This window comes from Motacilla alba, chromosome 2, assembly GCF_015832195.1.
Source record: "Motacilla alba alba isolate MOTALB_02 chromosome 2, Motacilla_alba_V1.0_pri, whole genome shotgun sequence".
Classification (NCBI taxonomy): Eukaryota; Metazoa; Chordata; class Aves; order Passeriformes; family Motacillidae; genus Motacilla; species Motacilla alba.
The window spans coordinates 131,880,458-131,898,176 of record NC_052017.1 but is presented as its reverse complement, the minus strand read 5'-3'; the positions used below and the strand labels follow the sequence as shown (position 1 = coordinate 131,898,176).

General features: G+C 35.6%; 1 protein-coding gene across 45 annotated transcripts in view; it reads right to left on the bottom strand.

Moving 5' to 3' along the window:
• The window catches only part of RIMS2 (regulating synaptic membrane exocytosis 2), a 456,016-nt gene that overhangs the window by 377,968 nt on the left and 60,329 nt on the right, over positions 1-17,719 (bottom strand). For 37 of the 45 annotated variants that reach the window (XM_038164450.1, XM_038164024.1, XM_038164200.1 and 34 more), the window contains exons 2-3: positions 17,308-17,340; positions 16,816-16,902 (exon numbers count right to left, since the gene is read on the bottom strand). The exons of 7 other annotated variants lie outside the window; for them this stretch is intronic. In XM_038164450.1, the coding sequence (XP_038020378.1) occupies positions 16,816-16,902; positions 17,308-17,340 (120 nt within the window). Of the gene's footprint in view, positions 1-16,811; positions 16,903-17,307; positions 17,341-17,719 lie in introns of those variants that run through there. One more of the 45 variants, XM_038164313.1, reaches the window with a different exon arrangement.

The following is a 17,719-nucleotide window of genomic DNA, read 5'->3' as shown; positions in this document are numbered from 1 at the left end:
GGTAGTTTTCCTTCTGCTCTTTACCCTTGCAACAAGGCCAACACTTCCCAGGTAATTTTAGGTCTCATTTAAAGTAAGATTAACTATGGCAGTTGTAATTGAAAAAGTGCCTGACTCTCCAAGGAAACTCTCCAAGTTCATTCCACAACTGCATTCATGCAGTTAAAAATATTTTATCTCCAATTCCACGGCCTCATCCCTGTGTTTGTAATCCACACTATCCCAAAGGAGCTGCTTTGATAAAGTGCTGAAGCTGTAAGAACTGAACCTCAGCTGACAATGAAGATTGGGAGCAAGCAGTTGAACTTACAGCAAAAGTAGGCTGCCAGGAACTGTAAAAATTACAGATAATTATGGTCAATTTTTTACATTACAAAAAAAAAAAAGTAAACAGTCAATCTGCATGCTTTACATATCCAGATACCTTCAACTTCACTTAAATAACTTAAATGTTTGGCCAATTCTGATAGGATAAAAACGATTGTCTCAAATACAATTGTGTTTCAAGTTTGGAAAAATAGTCCTAGTGACAGAAGGAACCTTTTAGAACTCTCTTATTTAAGGGTAACAATGCAACGTGAGCTCAAGCTTTACTGAATGTTAAAAAGGACTCCATCAAAGACAGCTTACACTAGGTGATACTATTTGAATCTTCAGTTCTACTGATGCCATAGTATTATCATGTGCTACTGCTGCTCAGCACTTGGAACAACTGAAAGTGGAGTTTTCAGAAAATCTGCATAGGAATAGTGAGTCTTTCTTTCTGCATTCAGCCTCATATTGATGACAACCAGCACCTGTCCTTAATTTCTGTAAGAAAAGGCACAATGGACAGGGAAGATCTGTAGCCTGTATATTGCTGTAAAAAAGCGCATCAGGCATCATTGCCATCATTGCTCACATCCAGAATCATTACACTCTCAACTACCACCACTTGCAGTTGTCTATCTATTAGAAAATCTCAACCACAAACCAAAGGGTCTCTCGACCTGCAAGTCAATCAACCACAAAAGACACCCAGGAAAAAAAAGTAGAAAGGGTCAGAGCTCCTTGCTGAACAGAAAGGAAATAACATCTCACTACTTTTTTTTTAACAGAAAAGTGTTTTATTTTCTAGAATTAGGATTATTTTGCAGCTGTTGAAGCACCCTTAATATATTATGAGCTTTATGCAAAACTCAAGACTCCTATTGGGATATTTTCCACACACACATTGAGATGGGATGTATACAAACTTTCATATCCTATACAAAAATTCTCACCTGAAATCTAAACTTCTAGGAATACACTTGGCTCCAAAAAAAGTTTCCTTTTCATTCTATTTTTATCCTATCATTCTACTTTTTGTAGCTAGAAAGTGCTTTACAGATAGATAGTGCTTTCATTTTTGTATCTATGCTGATAAAAACATGCTGATTTTTATAGTTAGACGTTTCTTCCTGATTCACTTGAATGCTGTCTTGAAGCAGAAATATTGCACTAGTATAAAAGCACTAGAAATCTTATTGCGCCTTAATTATCTCTACATTTTTGCCAATACTGTTTATTTTAGGAATCCTATTAATTATCAGTTTTAAGGAACCTGAGGCACATTTATAAATATTTTAATTACTAGAAGTTATTTTTTATACAGCCTTATTATTAAAAGTATACAAGTTACTGTTCTATCTAAATTATTCACTCAGAAGAAGTTTCACAGTTATCTTATATTTTACTTGTTTCCAAAAATGACACTTTTATTAATTTTATTCTAAATTTGCTTCCAAAGGGACACAGTATTTACCAAATGTGCCAGGAGAAGAGGCTAATTCAGTTGTTGGCAATTAAGCACATTGCAACATTATTTCATTTATAAAGGGCATCTCCAGCACAGATAGTATTTCTTATAGTAACTCGAGTTACTTTTTTTGCATCATCTGTTGACTTACAATAGGAAGCCATTCACTTCACACCTGTAGTTTTAGAAACGTCCAAAATAAGTAAGGTACTGTGATACTGTGATAAACGTTTTTGTCCTTACTATGAAATGAAAAATTACTTTTTCATTGGACAATTACACACATAGCCAAAATAAACACAGGCTAAATAATAGGTCAGACTGTCTCGGCTCCGAAATGTAACACCTTCTGACATTGCAGTATCATGATTAGAATGAGTTCATTCCACATTGTTTACAACATTCATGAGCATTATCTATTATTAAGTAGCCCCTATCTTATTACTTCTGTGACAGGAGTGTTCCTATCTTGATGGTTTTCCTTTTCTAACAAACAGGAAATAAATGTGAGCAATGCTGTGAAAGCCAATGTAAGCAAGTCTTGCTTGTGCTCAACACATGGCTGTCTCAACTTCACCCAAGCACGCTACACCAACATGTTTGATGCTGAATAATCACCACCAGAAGTGGTGTTTGCAATTATTTCTGATGCATCTCGGTTTTGACTGTGTCAGTATTCTTACTGTAAAAGTAGCACCAATGAAGCCACATTGCTAGCAGCACTCTAGGGGGAGAGCCTCTTGAAAGTTTGCCAATTCTCAGAAGACTTATTTTCCATACTGCTCATATTTTTAAAGTAACAGGAAGTAAGGCCAAAACACAAATTACTTTCATCATGCTAATATAATTTACTTTTTTTTTAATGAGGAAGGAGCTCAGTGAGACTGATGGTCTTACCGGCAGGAGAGTCTTTTTGTAAGTGCGTGAGCAAGGTGTGTAATGATTTTCCCCACACTAATTATATCTAAATCCATGCCTCCATTCCTCCCCTTTACGGTAAAAGTGCACTGAACTCAAACTTCACTTCTCAGAAGTAAAATATGTCAATTTAGGTTGCAGAAGTATTTCTTCATTTAAGATTAAAAGCATTTGATAAAAAGTATTTGGTAAAACATAAGACATTTTTGCATCAAAAACTGTATAAATAGTACTAAATCTAATACTGTTTCTGGCAGATGATGCTTGAGTTTTCCAAATAAGTGTAGTTGTACAAAACCACCCAAACTAATCAGTGTCAGAGAGAAGATCAGAATTTAATCCTATATTGAAATCCTTTAACCTCTTAATTAAAGCCTATTAATTAACCATTAAGAGCTCAGAGTTACTGGGTATACATGAGGGTTGTAAGAGAATGTAGCCAGGCCACCAGCTGGCCTGCTGCCCATAACCCCACAGAGTGAAGGAAGCAGCAGCAGCAGCGGGCCCCGGGAGCTACCACAGGGAGCAGGGACACCGACAGCTCTGTGCATGTCTGTTTTCCTACAAAGCTTGAATACTGTTGTAAATATAAATAGATTTTATTCGCATTTGTATTAGCACAATTGCACTTAAACAAAAGAATAAGTCTTAGTTCTGGTCCTCATCAAGCACTTATTCTCCTGCATCATACTTCTTACTTTCATGCATTTTATTTTTTCATATTATTGATCCAGGCACATAGATAACTATATTGTTATGCCATCATGTAAATTGCTGAGAAGCCTTTTTTTTTCTTTTTTTTTTTTTTTTTTAAATAATGAGATCTGCAGGCCTAATCCCTGAGTGGGTTCAATGCAAATCAAACTTGGCAGACTCTGGCAGAAGGAAAGCCTTACTTTATTAGGTGGTTTTCCTTTTGCTCTTTCTCACAGAGGTACCCCCAACTGCCATGACTTTGTAAAGAATCTACTATCCTAATTGTAGACATTGTGGAATAAAATCTGGGGTAAAAAAAGAATATTTATTGTCCTCCCTACTGCAGAACGTGGTCAATTCCATCATGTTCCAAATCAACTGCCATTCTTATTTTGTATGTCTTTTGTATGCAGGACTGACAGACATCACTATTCAAAGATGAAACAATATAGATTCTGATATATTTCAATTCTTTCTGCTATTGTAACTAAGCTGCTACAACCAGATCTTTGTAACAGTCTGTTTCCAACCTTGGAAGCAAGAGCTTTCTTTAAATATAGACCCCCAAAGAAGCAGCTTATTATATCTGCATCTTATGTTCATCTTTTCCTGGCCTCTAAAGCTAGAATAAAAAGAGAGGCAAAGGCATGGCTGTGATATCACAGCCCATACTTGAACAAATCTCCAGAGGAGACAAAGTTGTGATCCTAGGATTATTGCAACTTGTCAACATCGCATGTCTAAGCAAAGAATATTCATTTAGTTTACATAGGTAAATAGTATTGTAACAGCTAGGAAATGGGAAATGTACACAGTGGAGTCCCAAATACAATAGCTAATCTTTTAAAGAGCAGTTTCCAACAGAACACATAGCATAATATTTCCTTAAGAAATTCAATATAGGTAATATAAAGAGAAGAATGCAGCAACATCACTAGCTATGATGAAATATGACTATAGGATGCTTGCTACTTTAAATTCCCATTTAATCTTGAAACAGACAACATGCTGTTGTTTCTGAAGTTAGCTGTTAATCAGATTTTTTGTCATACAAATATTAGTGGTTTTCACCCTGTTGGTGAACACTGCACTAGAAACAATAAAACATGTTTAGCTCTTAGGCACATAACTGGAAGAATGGGTGTCCACAACTGTTCCAACACTGTTTTCTGACATGGTCTGTATATATGGATAAAAGCCTGACTCTCATCCAGCTGACAAAATCAAAGTTCTCTCTGCTTAATAGCTTCATACTGAAACAAGAAAATCCATTTCCTACAACAAACCTATTCTTATTAATCAGCTATTGAAACAGAGAATATACACATGGATGCAAAACTTCCTAAAGGATGAGAAAAAAATGACATGTGGAATGAGTAATTTGAGTTACTGATCAGCTTTCAAATTTTGGAGTAATTGAATCATGTCAGTGACAAATCCAAATTCCAAATAGGCCTTGGTAAAAACTGGATTTTTGTTTCTGTGACAGAGCCTTTTTTTGCTCTGTGAGAATCTTCACCGTCTGTTAATGTTATTCATAGATGAGACTTTGTACCCAGTAGTATTCCTCCTCACCCCAGGCTTCTGATCAACTCACTCTGGCACCATCTGTCTGTGTTTGTTCTGAGTCCAAGATACTCCAGGAGCCACATCACTATGAATTCAGTTTGACTTTCTCTCTATACAGAACATAATCAGAAAAACATCTTTTGGAGGAGACAAGTAAATTTCCTACTTTTTAACAATCAATATTACTTCCGCTATCATCACAGAAAGCACCCATGAGTGCACAAGTAAAAGCAAATGGGAATGATGACGTTGAAAAAGTAAAAAGGTACACTCATTTGTAAAACAGAAGAGCTGATGGAGGGTTTCATGATACAAATATTCTGTGGACTGGCCTCCTTTTGGAGCATACCTGAATGTTCTGACTATCTGTTCAATTCTCCTCAAATCTCTACAACCAGAACTAGAGTGAAGACTACAATCACATAACAAAAATCTTCTTTGATAAAAGACAATTGTCTCATCTAGCATATCTTCTGTAAGTAAACATGGCAGAGCTCCACATCCTGTAGTCAGCCTTTCTTAATCAGTTTAATCCTTTCCTGCCTTAAATAAGGGAGAATAAATAGACACATTTTCCTCTAGCCTTGCTGCCCCCCAACAACTCTTCAATTAAAGAATAAACATTTAATTATATTTTTAATTAATTGAGAAAATACTAGAACTACTCCTTATCAAAGGAATTGAACAAGACAACAGTGATAATAACACTTTACTCATCTTCACTCTGAAAATTGTATCACAATCAACCACTGCGAATACATCAAAATAAAAGTACACAACTGAGAGACAAAACCTTCCCAAAGACCAACACAGCATTAACTCACAGGTATCAATTAAACAGAAGTGTTGTTGAAAGAAGTTGGGAGTTTAAAAGCATGTAACCACCATTACTGAACTTTCATCTGAAAAGCTCTACAGCTGGGAAGCCTAATTGTATTTTCAGCAAGCCTAATTGTGTTTCCTGACTCCAGGGGACAGGAATTCCCCAGATACTGTTGACTGACAGGTCTGGTTCTGCTTTCAACCTGCAAGTAAGCAAAAATACCATAGCAGTTTCACTGCTATGTGAAACTTAGTATGAAAACCATCACTGTTTCCACTGGTATCATTAGCAGCTGGAAGTGCCTATATTAGCATTCAGCCCTTCCCACAGCTGGGTCATTCCAGAGGTACAAACTACTCTCAGCACCTGCATTCAGTGGTAAGTCTTAATATATGTGGCTTAGACCACACAGGAAGCCTTTGTGAAGTACCAAACATCTTCAGTATGAAGAAACTCCATAGACTTAAAAGGTATCCACCAGATCCATGTCTAGAGTTACTGGCATAAACTGTTTCAGAACTTGCTTCTTGCTTCTGAAATTTGGTATTGGTTTGTGAACCTAATTACTGATTTTCCAGGAATTCAATCCAACATCTTGAGGGTATTTATGCAATTATGGTGTTATAATTGATTCAGCCATGATCACTGAAATATTTATTCAACATTTTTCATTATGCTCTTATCATGATATCTCTACCTGTGGTGCAAAATAGAAATATTTATAATATTTTCAATATCAAATTACTGTTCATTAAAACTACCCTTTGAAATCCTTTTTTATTGCACCAATCACTACTGATTTTAAATGCCTGATGTATTTGATACAAACAGTTAGAAGTCATCAGTAAAGCAACTCAGATTGCTTCGGGAAATGTTGGTTTTACTACCAAATAAACTTTTATACATCTCTGACTTCAAATTCTTCATCAGAATTGTCTTCAATTCATCTTATTGGATGAATTGTTTTCCCAATTAATCAAATAATTAAAAAACTTCTTCTAGTTATTTCCAGAAAGTTTTCAATCACTCAGTAGTATGTACAGCATAATGAAGGTATCTTCTTTTCATGTTTTCTTACTCACAGTTTATATGGAAAAAAAAAAAACTAAAACAAACAAAACTGGGATTACTCTGGGATAAAGATACTGCTTTCCAAAAACTATACAAGTTAACACCTTTACATTATTCATACCCTTACTCATGTGTGATACCTCAATAACCTCAATATCCTGGGAGGTTATCCCTCTTTGGTAAAAGCCATGCTGAGTTTTTCCAGGTAAAATGTTGAAAGGATGAAAAAGAAAGAAGGAGATAAGGAGAAATATATTGAGGAGAGGTACCAAAGGACTGTTTTGATCTACAGCCTCACGCAAAAAGTCTAGAGAATCATCTCTGGAGAAAGTAGCTCTTAGCCTATAATACCAGGTGAGCCTAATTACAAGTATTGAATACTAGAAAGGTCAAGTCAGCAGTTTTCATAAAAAAACAGAAGCTGTAATGCCAAAACAAGCCCAATTCAACCACAATTATTCTTCCCAAGTGATGAAAACAGACACTCATAACTCTGCTGTCTTGTGGGAGTGCATCCTGGACATACTCTTTACATTTACAGTAATGGTGGCTGCATGACTCACAGAAGCATGGCTTCAGGGAAGAGAGAGATCAGCTCCATTAAAGTCTAACTAGTTCCAACATCCTTTGATAATATGATTCTGACTGCTAAATTTATTATTTTCTCTTGGAAAACTCAACCAAAAAGAAGAATACTAACCTATGAGCATCTACTTTGACATATTTTTAAACTAGATAATGCAGAAAACACTATCATGTGTTGATCTATTCTCCAAATCAAATAATATTAAATTAAATTTAAAATGCTTAGAATACAGAAAATATTGACGAAATAACAAATATCCACAGTGAGGAAAACTTCAACAGAGTGGAGCAGCGCAGAGAGCCAAAATAAAATACATTGGAAACTTGCCAAAGAGAGATAAGAAAATCTTTAAACTAGAAAATCAGTAGTCTTGAGTTTGAAGAAGATGGTCTATGAAAACAATTTTTGTGTTATTAAAAGGAATTGTCTCAACTAACTGGAACCCAGGAATCATAAACACGAAGCATAGCCTGGCTGTACATTCTGGTTCTCTCTGTGAGGTTTCAGACTAGGACTCTGTCTATGCAGGAAGGCTGTAGAATTGCTGAACTCCCAAGCTTCTCTTCAGTTTCAAGCACTCTAACTGCTGTTCTATAGCAGAAAGTTTTTGTGCTGAGCTTATATTCCTAATGGGAATATTAATTCAAAACGAAAAATTACCAGAGGGCAAATAATGACATAAAGCATCCATGCAAAGTGATTCAGATAAACCCCATGGAAGTTCAGATTTTGGCATTTGCTATGTTCACAATGAGAATCGTGAACCTGACCACAATTCATCAGTGTAATATCACACATGTATTTTTTTTATTTTCTATCCAATTATGAGAAGACAATTGTTCCCTGCTTGAAGAGAAAGGCAAACATATTAAAAAAGTTGATGAAAGTTTCTACCAACCTAAAAATACATAAGAAATAGAAGATATTCTCTTTTTCTTTCTTTTTGCTTAGTCTCTGCCAAGTCATCTCCATGAATGTGACCAAGAGATTCTTTTTTCAAAATAGAAACTCTATAAGAAAGCTAAGAATATGTTGCTTATTGCAATACTTCCTTGGTTAAAAGAAAAAAAAACAGTTATTAAAAAGTTACTTCCACAAACTTGAATTTCCCTCAAATTGACATAAATAAAAATTTCTGTACCATGAATGGTTGAAAATTCATAGATAATACATTTAAAAAATCTCTATACATGATAGCAGCTGTTTGTGCACTGACTAGTCACTTCTCATTAAAAAAAAAAGGATTTCATTTAGCAAGTCAAAACCATCTTATGCCACTTCTTGGAATAATCTTACTTGGAACTAGTAATTTGCATGTAAAATAGGGTTCACATCACTTCCACTCACAGAATACAACATGCCCAGCCATTTTAAGGAGAATGACATTAAATTATCATAAATAATGCAGAGCCAGTAGAGTGCAGCAGCTCGGGTCTGATCTTCTCTAGAAGTTTTCACCTTCCTAATACTAGGACTTGATAAATCATATAAATTGATGCATGATTTTTAGCATCAATTCTTCACAGAATGAAATGCACAATTCTTCTTTGGAAAATAAAAGTTTAAGCATTCATTAGGGTTACAGTTAATGCCAAAATGAGTGTATAGTCTCTCTGTCTTGCAAGAACACCTTTTGCCTCTGTCCTAAATGTTGCATTTGAAACTGAGTTTGCTGATTCGGCTGCAGGCTTAACATGGCTTCCTCTTATTATCAGAGTATCACTTCTGTCTTGTTTAAGTTAAGCTTAAGCCAGCATTTTCTAAATCTATTTGCTTATCTCATTCAGACAACCTGTCATCCCTCTAGGGGTACTGTCTATTTCTTTTTGAAAGCAGTTCAAATCAGGATGTTGTCAGCATATTAGTAGTGCCACAGCCTGTGACATTCACAAACCCTGAGAAATTGCAAAAATTAGAGTGAAAATGCTTCCCACAAAGCTTTTAGGAGCAGTTCTATGTTAATATATTGTCTACTAATCACCACCTTACACATCTATGCATATACATATGGAAACACCCTCTTCTTCGATCATATAATATGTTTTACTACTTCTGTTACATAACACAAAACATCTAGAGATTTTAGTACACAAAATAGGTCAGACATAGCTCCAATTCAGCCCTACCTTATAAATAAGTGGGTATTTCCCCTTATTATTCTTTTATCCAGTTTATTATTTGAGTAAAGTATATAAACACAGATTATGTCACTTTGGGGGACTTCTGTCACCTTTCCCTTGCCCATAATGCTAACTGCTGGCCAGGTAAGTATTTCTGGTATTCTTCTTTCTACATGCAAGTCTGTTTTTATAACCCCAGATGCTCAAGGAATTCTTCATTATACCATACTACTTGGTTTTTATTTTAAGTTTAGTTCTATCTTTCACAAACAGCCAATACATTTCTTACATTTTCCCTGATCTTTTTAAAATTCCTTTTTAATAAAGTTTATTATTAAACTTTATTAATTTTGTTAAATGCAGCACCTATTCCTTTTTAATTAACCATATTCTGTGGTTCTGCTGAATTACAAATCCTTGTATGTTTTAGGATTAAAATATATCAGTTGGGTTTCAATTAAGAAAAACATTTCTTATGATTACTATATTTACCTGTTCCAAATATGTTTATTATTCATATAATGTTTTATACATGTTTATCAGCATGTCTGCTGATAAAACTTAGTTCTACTATATTCATAGAATCATTAAGGTTGGAAAAGACCTCCAATACTGAGTCCAAACTCTGAATGAACACCACCATGCCAACTAAACCACTGCATCAAGTGCCACATCCAGTCATTCCTTGAACACTTCCAGGGATGATGAGTCCATCTCTTCCCTAGGCAGTTTCTTCCAATGCTTAACAAGCCATTTCTTCACTGAAAGGGTATCTTAACCTCATTAATATTGTGAACAATCCAACCAACTATAAATGAGTTTTTCTTGTATTAAATATTTTGAGAAAAAGGTCCAGGGCGACTATACAATCAGGAAACTATCATGTCATGCTGCAAATGGTAAATTTAATAGTCTCAGTAAGAGGTGTAACAAGTCATCAAAATGACATCAGAATGACCAAAATAACAGAAGTTGTTTTGGTACCTCATATTTACTACATTAGGGAGACAAAACCAGTTTCATAGTAAAGAGGTATTTTGTGGATTTCTATCTTACTTTGCTATAGCTACAATCTCCCTATATTTTTTTTAATTTATACAGAAAATTATAATCTTAACTCATTTACTCTCTGTTTTCTTTCCATCTATCTTACTGCCCCAAGAAAACACAGCATGTTAGACTTCTCGTGACTCCAATGTCACAAGTATTGGCTGCAGAGCCCTATTTTTCTCTTTCCAGAAATTATTCTTTCAAGTAGAGTGTGTTGTTTTTAACAGGTTCTATAAAAATACAGCCTGAACAGGAACTGCACTGACTGCAAATAAACCCACTGAGTATATATTTATATATAGTGTAAATTGCATTAAATAATTGTTGATGTGGGCTTGCTATCACATGTCAATTAGATAATTTGAAGACATTCAAAACTACCTCGTGGTTGGCAGACACATTCTTTATGCAGTAAATTTAGAATTCAGAGTTAATGATCCATTGATTTCTGTTAAGTATTTGAGAAAAGTCAATCTAGTTTAACTAGAATACATTAGAAATTCTTATAAACAGAAAATTTTACTGTTTTGCTGGTGTGGTCTACCATAATAGAAAAATTAATTTAATTTATAGAAAAATATGCAGAAAAAGGCTTTACTAGGTATCATCTTACAGTAATTCTCAATCTTCATTTCCTTATAGTGACAACATGACTTCCAGAAAAAAACATAAATATCTATTTATTTACAAGCCAGTTTTAGCAGAAAAAACCTATGTTGTGCTAAGAAATGTGCATTTTTTAACCTCTCCTAGAATTTGTCTAGTGAAAGTACAAAAAAGGCAAAAAACTTATTTCTTTTGAAATCATTTAGCTACAAAAAGCATTACGTTTAATGAGTTTTGATGCTGACTGTATTTTGTCTACTGCTCATTACTAATGTGCTCCTATCAAAAAAAAGAAGAGAAGCTCGATTTCTGCTGTCAAATTTAATGATGGACCTCTTACAGTTCTTAGCAATCAACCAAACCTCCAGCCTGAAAATAAGCAAAAATGCTTATGGGAAAAGGGATAAAACCCACCATCTTTTTCAATATTTGGATATCTTTAAGCAGCAAACATTAGAGAATTTCCTAAATCACTACTTAAAAACACAGACCTCTCATATCTTGAATACTGTGACCCTGATCACTGTTAACTAAAAACTATCTAATCAGGCTTTTAAAAGGAGATAAGACAACAACGAAGACCAAAAGCAGTTCCTATCATAGAAGGAAAAACTCTGACTTTGCAGCTCAAAGGGATAATTGTATGAAATATAATAGACTGCATGGAACATAATAGAAATGTCTAAAGGTTATACATATTATAGATAAATTATACAACACAACACTAGTATTTCCCATTGAAAAAATCAGGCAGCAGTTTTACAACAAAAGGGAGACAATTTCTCCATACAGATAATTAAGTTGAAGAATTTTTCACCAAGTTCTGAAACCAAGCATATAAGTAGGTTTAAAATGGGACTGCAAAAAACTGCGGCAAACAGATTCCTTATTGCCAGGGACTAAATCCAGCAGTATGCATGCAGCCACTGCCTTGGGAAGTCACTAAAATACCTGTATCAGAACCATTCTATGCATACCCTTCTCCTTATGTGTGTTCTCAGGTATTCATTGCTGAACACTGCCAATATACAATATCACAGTAGTGGAATCTTCAGTGCATTGTAGCATGGGAATTCCTTTATTGTGATTGGAGGTTAACACCATTACATAACATTCCAAGATTCATGCAGAAGAAAGATATAAACCCAAGTCAAACCTTTAGGCACAAGACCACCACATTCTAATGAGGAGCAACCTGAATACACCTTTTACAAAACACATACCTTATATATCTGAAGAAATAAAAATTGGCAGGCTGATTGTTAAGCATCAAAAACACTTGCTTCTACTCTTTAAGGATTAAAATAGGGAAATATCTCAAACACTGCTGATGAAACTCATGATGAAGTACATATGTGCTGGAGATAGAAGTTTTCTTCATTAAGCCAAGATATGCAAGACCACTCTCAGTGTCAGAATGATCACAGAAATTGGGAGAGGTGCCTAACATCTGTGGGAAGGAAAATGTCACTTCCCTCTTGAAGAAGCATAAGGATTTACAGAACCACAGACTGGTCAGACTCATCTTGATTCCTGGGAAAGTGATGGTACAACTAATCCTGGGAACTATTTCTAGGAACACGAAACACAAAGCAGTGAACAGGAGTCAGCAGGCATTAACCAAGGGGAAGTCATACTCGACCAATGTAATGACCTTCTACAATGAAATGACTGCAATAAGAGCAGAGCAGTGAACATTCTCTATCTTGTCTCCAATAAGGCTTTTCCCATTGTCTCCCACAACATCCTCATAGAGAAGCTGAAGAAGAACAGACTGGATGAATAGACTCTGAAGTAGTCTGGGACCTGGCTGAATGACTAGGCCCAGAGCAGGGAGATCAGTGGCACAAAGTCTAGTTGGAGGCCAATTCCTAGAGTTTTATCCCAGGGGTCATTATTGAGTCCAGTCCTGCTCAATAACTTACTGATGTAGATGATGGGGCAAGTGGGTACCTTCAGCCAGTTTGTGGATGACACCAAACTGGGAGGAGTGGCTGATATGCCAGAAGGTCATGGTGCCATCCAGAGGGACCTTAACAGGCTGGAGAAACAGGCTGACCAGGATATCCCAATGTTCAACAAAGCAAAATGCTAAGTCCTGCACCTGGGGAGGAAGCACACACAGGCTGTAAACTGCCCAGCTGGAGAGCAGCTCTGCAGAAAAGGACCTGGAAGTCTTGGTGCATACCAGGTTGAAGGTGGGCCAGCATGCCTTGAGGAATGGAAGTGAATGGGCTGTATTAGCAAAAGTATTTCCATGAGGCAGAAGGAGGTGATCCTACCCTTTGTTCAGCACTGGCGAAGCCACACCTGGAGTTCTGTGTCCAGTTCCAGCCTCCCCAGTTAAAGAGGAACATGGACATACTGGAGACAGTCCAGAAAAGGCCTAAAAGGGACTGAAGCACCTCTCACATGAGGACAGACAGAATTTGAACTTTTTAGCCTGGAGAAGAAAAAGTTCAGGGAAGAGATCTTATCAAGAAACACAAATACCTGAAGGAAGGATGCAAAAAGAATGGATCCAGGCTCTTTTCAGCAGTGTCCAGTGACAGGATCAGAGTCAATAGGCACAAACTGAAGCATAGAAGCTCCCTTTGAGCAGAGAGAAACACTTTTCATTCTAGGGGTGACCAAGGACTAGCACATGTATCCCTTACCCAGAGATTTTCTAGAGTCTGCATCCCTAGATATAATCAAAATCCAGCTACACATAGTTTTAAACAGTGCCCTAGGTGATCCAGCATGAGTAGAAAGGTTGGGCAAGAAGATCTCCAGAAGTCTCTTCCAACCTCAACCATTCTGTGATTTTGTGGTACAGAAATCATGTCCAAGAGCATCAGACTAATCCTACCTCTGCCAACAGGCACACATGGTCAATGGCTCTACAAAAATACCTTTTCCAGAGCAAAAGGGAAATCTGTAACATAATACCTTGTTTTCAGACACTACTAACTCCCATTCTGCTATTACTCACCACATTTTGTCCTCCTCAGATTCACTGTAAATAAGCTTTTTCATCAGCAAAGGTGGACAATCAGTATATCTCAAAATTAGACTCACATGCTGGCAGTAATTTCAACTGGAAAATGCCCCAATATGTATGAATAGTGGAAAAAATTTCTACACATATTTATTCTCCTCCTCAGTGTCCCACAGTGTTCCGTGGTACAACATTTCTTTGCAAGCCATAAATATCAGAAAAATGAATAAAATTTAAAAGCTGCACCATTGGTACTTCTGTTCCATTTTCTCCCTGAATGTTTACAATAATCATGAAAACAAATCGTGATAATTAATACATTAATGAAAATATCACAAATAAGCAGTGCTGGAAGTCACTTTTAAAAGTCATTTAGTCCATTCTCTTGTTCCAGAACAGGAGAAGCTATACTTGTCTCTTCTAACAGGTATTTGCCAAACCGGCTCCTTAAGATTTTTGCAGCTTCCAAACAAGCCCTAAACAAAGTATGCAAGCATTTTAAGTTTTCTTTCCATTAAAAAGTTCTCCCTACCAAGTTCAGTCCTCCCTAATGCAACTAAAGTTCACTCCTTTCCGTTTCACCATGAGATGAGCATGGAAAAGTGATAATTTCCTTCCACTTGTCCATCTCCTTCATTCCCTGGAATTTTCTTTTTAGGAGGCTAAATTAAGTCATGCGTTTGATTCTTTTATAACACATACCATGGTTTCTAGACACCTAATTATTCATTCTATTACTCTCCACTGAATTACAATTGCTCCACATAATTTTTGAAGGGTATGCTATTCCAGGTGAGACCTTACCAAAGCCTAGCAGTGGGAAAACTTCTTCACAGCGCTTCCTGGCCAGTGTCTGTACATTCCTGTATGACATTAATCTCTTTCAGGATATTGGCTACAGCTCAACTTACATACTATTAGGGCTCCCTAATTCTCTGCCAAAGTCATTTCCTTACACAATTTTTCTTTGTCCTATGTCAACAGAATAAACTACCCCTACAGAACATCACTGCATTTTTCCTTTTGAATAGCACCATAAAATCATAACATCATAACCATAGCTTGGGGTTTTCAAGATAATTTTTTAATATAAGCCTGCCATCAGGTGTTAATACAAGACTGGGAGAAGTGTATCTATAAATTCAGTGAGTATACTAATTAATTAATTTCTTAGTTATATAATAGAAACACTGAACAAAACTTGTTCCCAAAGAGGAAAAAGATCCTTCCATTCTAACGATAACCATTTATTAATATTTTTTCTTAACTATAACTCATCTGTTTATACTGCCCATATAGTATTTTAAATTTCTTCAAAGCAATATGCTTCATATTTACAGCACTAGTGAGCAGAACAACTTTTACAGTTAAGGAAACTCGGAAAACAAAGTACTGAATAAAATATGTAATATTGCCAGAATCTAATAATAACCCAAAAAAGAACCCTGTTAATATATACACAATTTTATAAGCAGTTAAGAGAGAATATCAGAAAGAGAGCTCAGAATAATATATTACTTTACAGAATATCAATTTTATGTCCTATTTTTCCATTTTAATTCATGAAATTTTTTCACCATATATTCTCAAAAAACATCATGGCAATCATGACCCGCAAGTATGAAGGTCTACTTAAATAGATATTCTAAAAAATAAATGAAAATTGATTCTGCCTGGAAAGTAATTAGCAAGTTATATGCATGTTTTAAACCAGTTATGCATGAGTTCAAAAGCAAACATTTCTTTTATCACATGAACTTACAATGTATAAACCTCTAAAAGAAAGAAGAGAGGGCAACTTAACTGTTTAAAGCTTAAATAACATCCAAAATACATTTTAGCAATTGTAAAATTTATAACAACAAATATTTTTAGTTTCTCTTTATGAAAGGAATATTTTTCTCTCCATGCTTTAAGTTCTACTCTAAGACTCAATGTCCTAGCTTTGCCAGTTTCTGTTAAAACTTAAAATTTTCAGATAGCAAAAAAATAATATAAAAGGTTCACAGATGAAATACTGGCTCCATCAAAGTCAAAATTTCCTCAGCTTTGACTGACCCAAGACTTCACCTTATATCTGTTGAAGTTCTGAAACTTTACAGATATTCCAAAAGCATGAAAAAAATGACATGGTATTTTCCTGGTCCTTAGACAGCTCTTCTTCCAATATTGTGTAGATTCATATAGCATTCTATGCATGAATCAGACCATGCATGTGCATAGACATGCTATAAATAATGCTACATGTCTTATCATTCCAGCTCCTCATGCACAGAAAACCCATCACTTCACCAGAAGTGTCATTATAAGGAACATTTGCCAAAGGTAAAAAAAAAAAAAAAAAGAAAAGAAAAAAAATAAAAAAAAGACAGTGTAGCAGTAACTCCTTAAATTGTACTCTAATGCTCTAATGCAATCACTTAAGTTACTGATAAGGAGAGTAAGACCTGATTTTCAGTTTTCCCTTTGCAAATGAGGGGTTGTAAAGCAAATGGTGCTCAGCTTGTAAAATGCCCTCACCTGCATGTTCTAAAGGGGAAATTATTTTGAACATACTCTCCATGATGTTCTAATGCTATACATTGATTTTACTTAATCTACAGAGAGCAGCTTACTTACGTCTGGGGCTCCTTTTCATTTTGCTGTTTTTGCTGTGGTTGAAGAACGTTATTTACCAGCTCAGTGATCCCACTAAAGGGAAACCACCTGTTTAAACAAGCAAATAATGTGACTGAAAAACCAATAAAACCACACTAGTTTAAATGTTTTCTTATCCAACGTTAGTAGAAATACACAGGCGGAAAAGCTAGAGCCAATGGGAATGTGAGCTGCAGAACTAAAGAACTAAGTCAGCCACTAAGGGTGTAAGGGAAGTAAAGTTCTACAAGTCACCAGTTCACAAGCAGGCAGCAAGAACCTACATCCAGCTAACATGTGGATGGAGTAAGAAGCTACAGGCAGCTCTCTTACAAGCCAGTCAGGAAGCAGATGACAAACTACCTGCAGCCTATCAGGTATCAGTGAAAGCTAATACCATCAAAGGTGCAGAGAGCAGAACATGGCAAAGGTAGAAAAGTCAAGCCTAGTGCATCTTGAAGATACTTTACTTACTGTGTCGGCTGTGGTTTTTGCTCTTCTTTGACCCTAAAAAGATAAGTTTGCACAACTGAGTGCAACATGTTGAAAACAACTACCCTGAAGTACTAAAATCTGTATCAAATGGGAAAAGTTCCTATTTTGAGTTAAAAGGATTTGCTTTAATATTTTTTGTATGTTTGTATTAGGTTGTACTATGGGCTTATTTCCATTTAGTTTTAAAAATGGGGAGTGTCAAAGAAAACTTTAATATGTAACTAAAAATTAAATCAGTACTGTTCTTTACCTGACTTCCAAATTTTTGCACATAATACCATATTAAAACATTTCCAGCAATACATTCAGCTACAAATACAAAGAGAGGTGCTTTGATTATGTGAACTACAATCTATTTCTTTTTTATTCACAACCAAATTGCCTGTCAGAG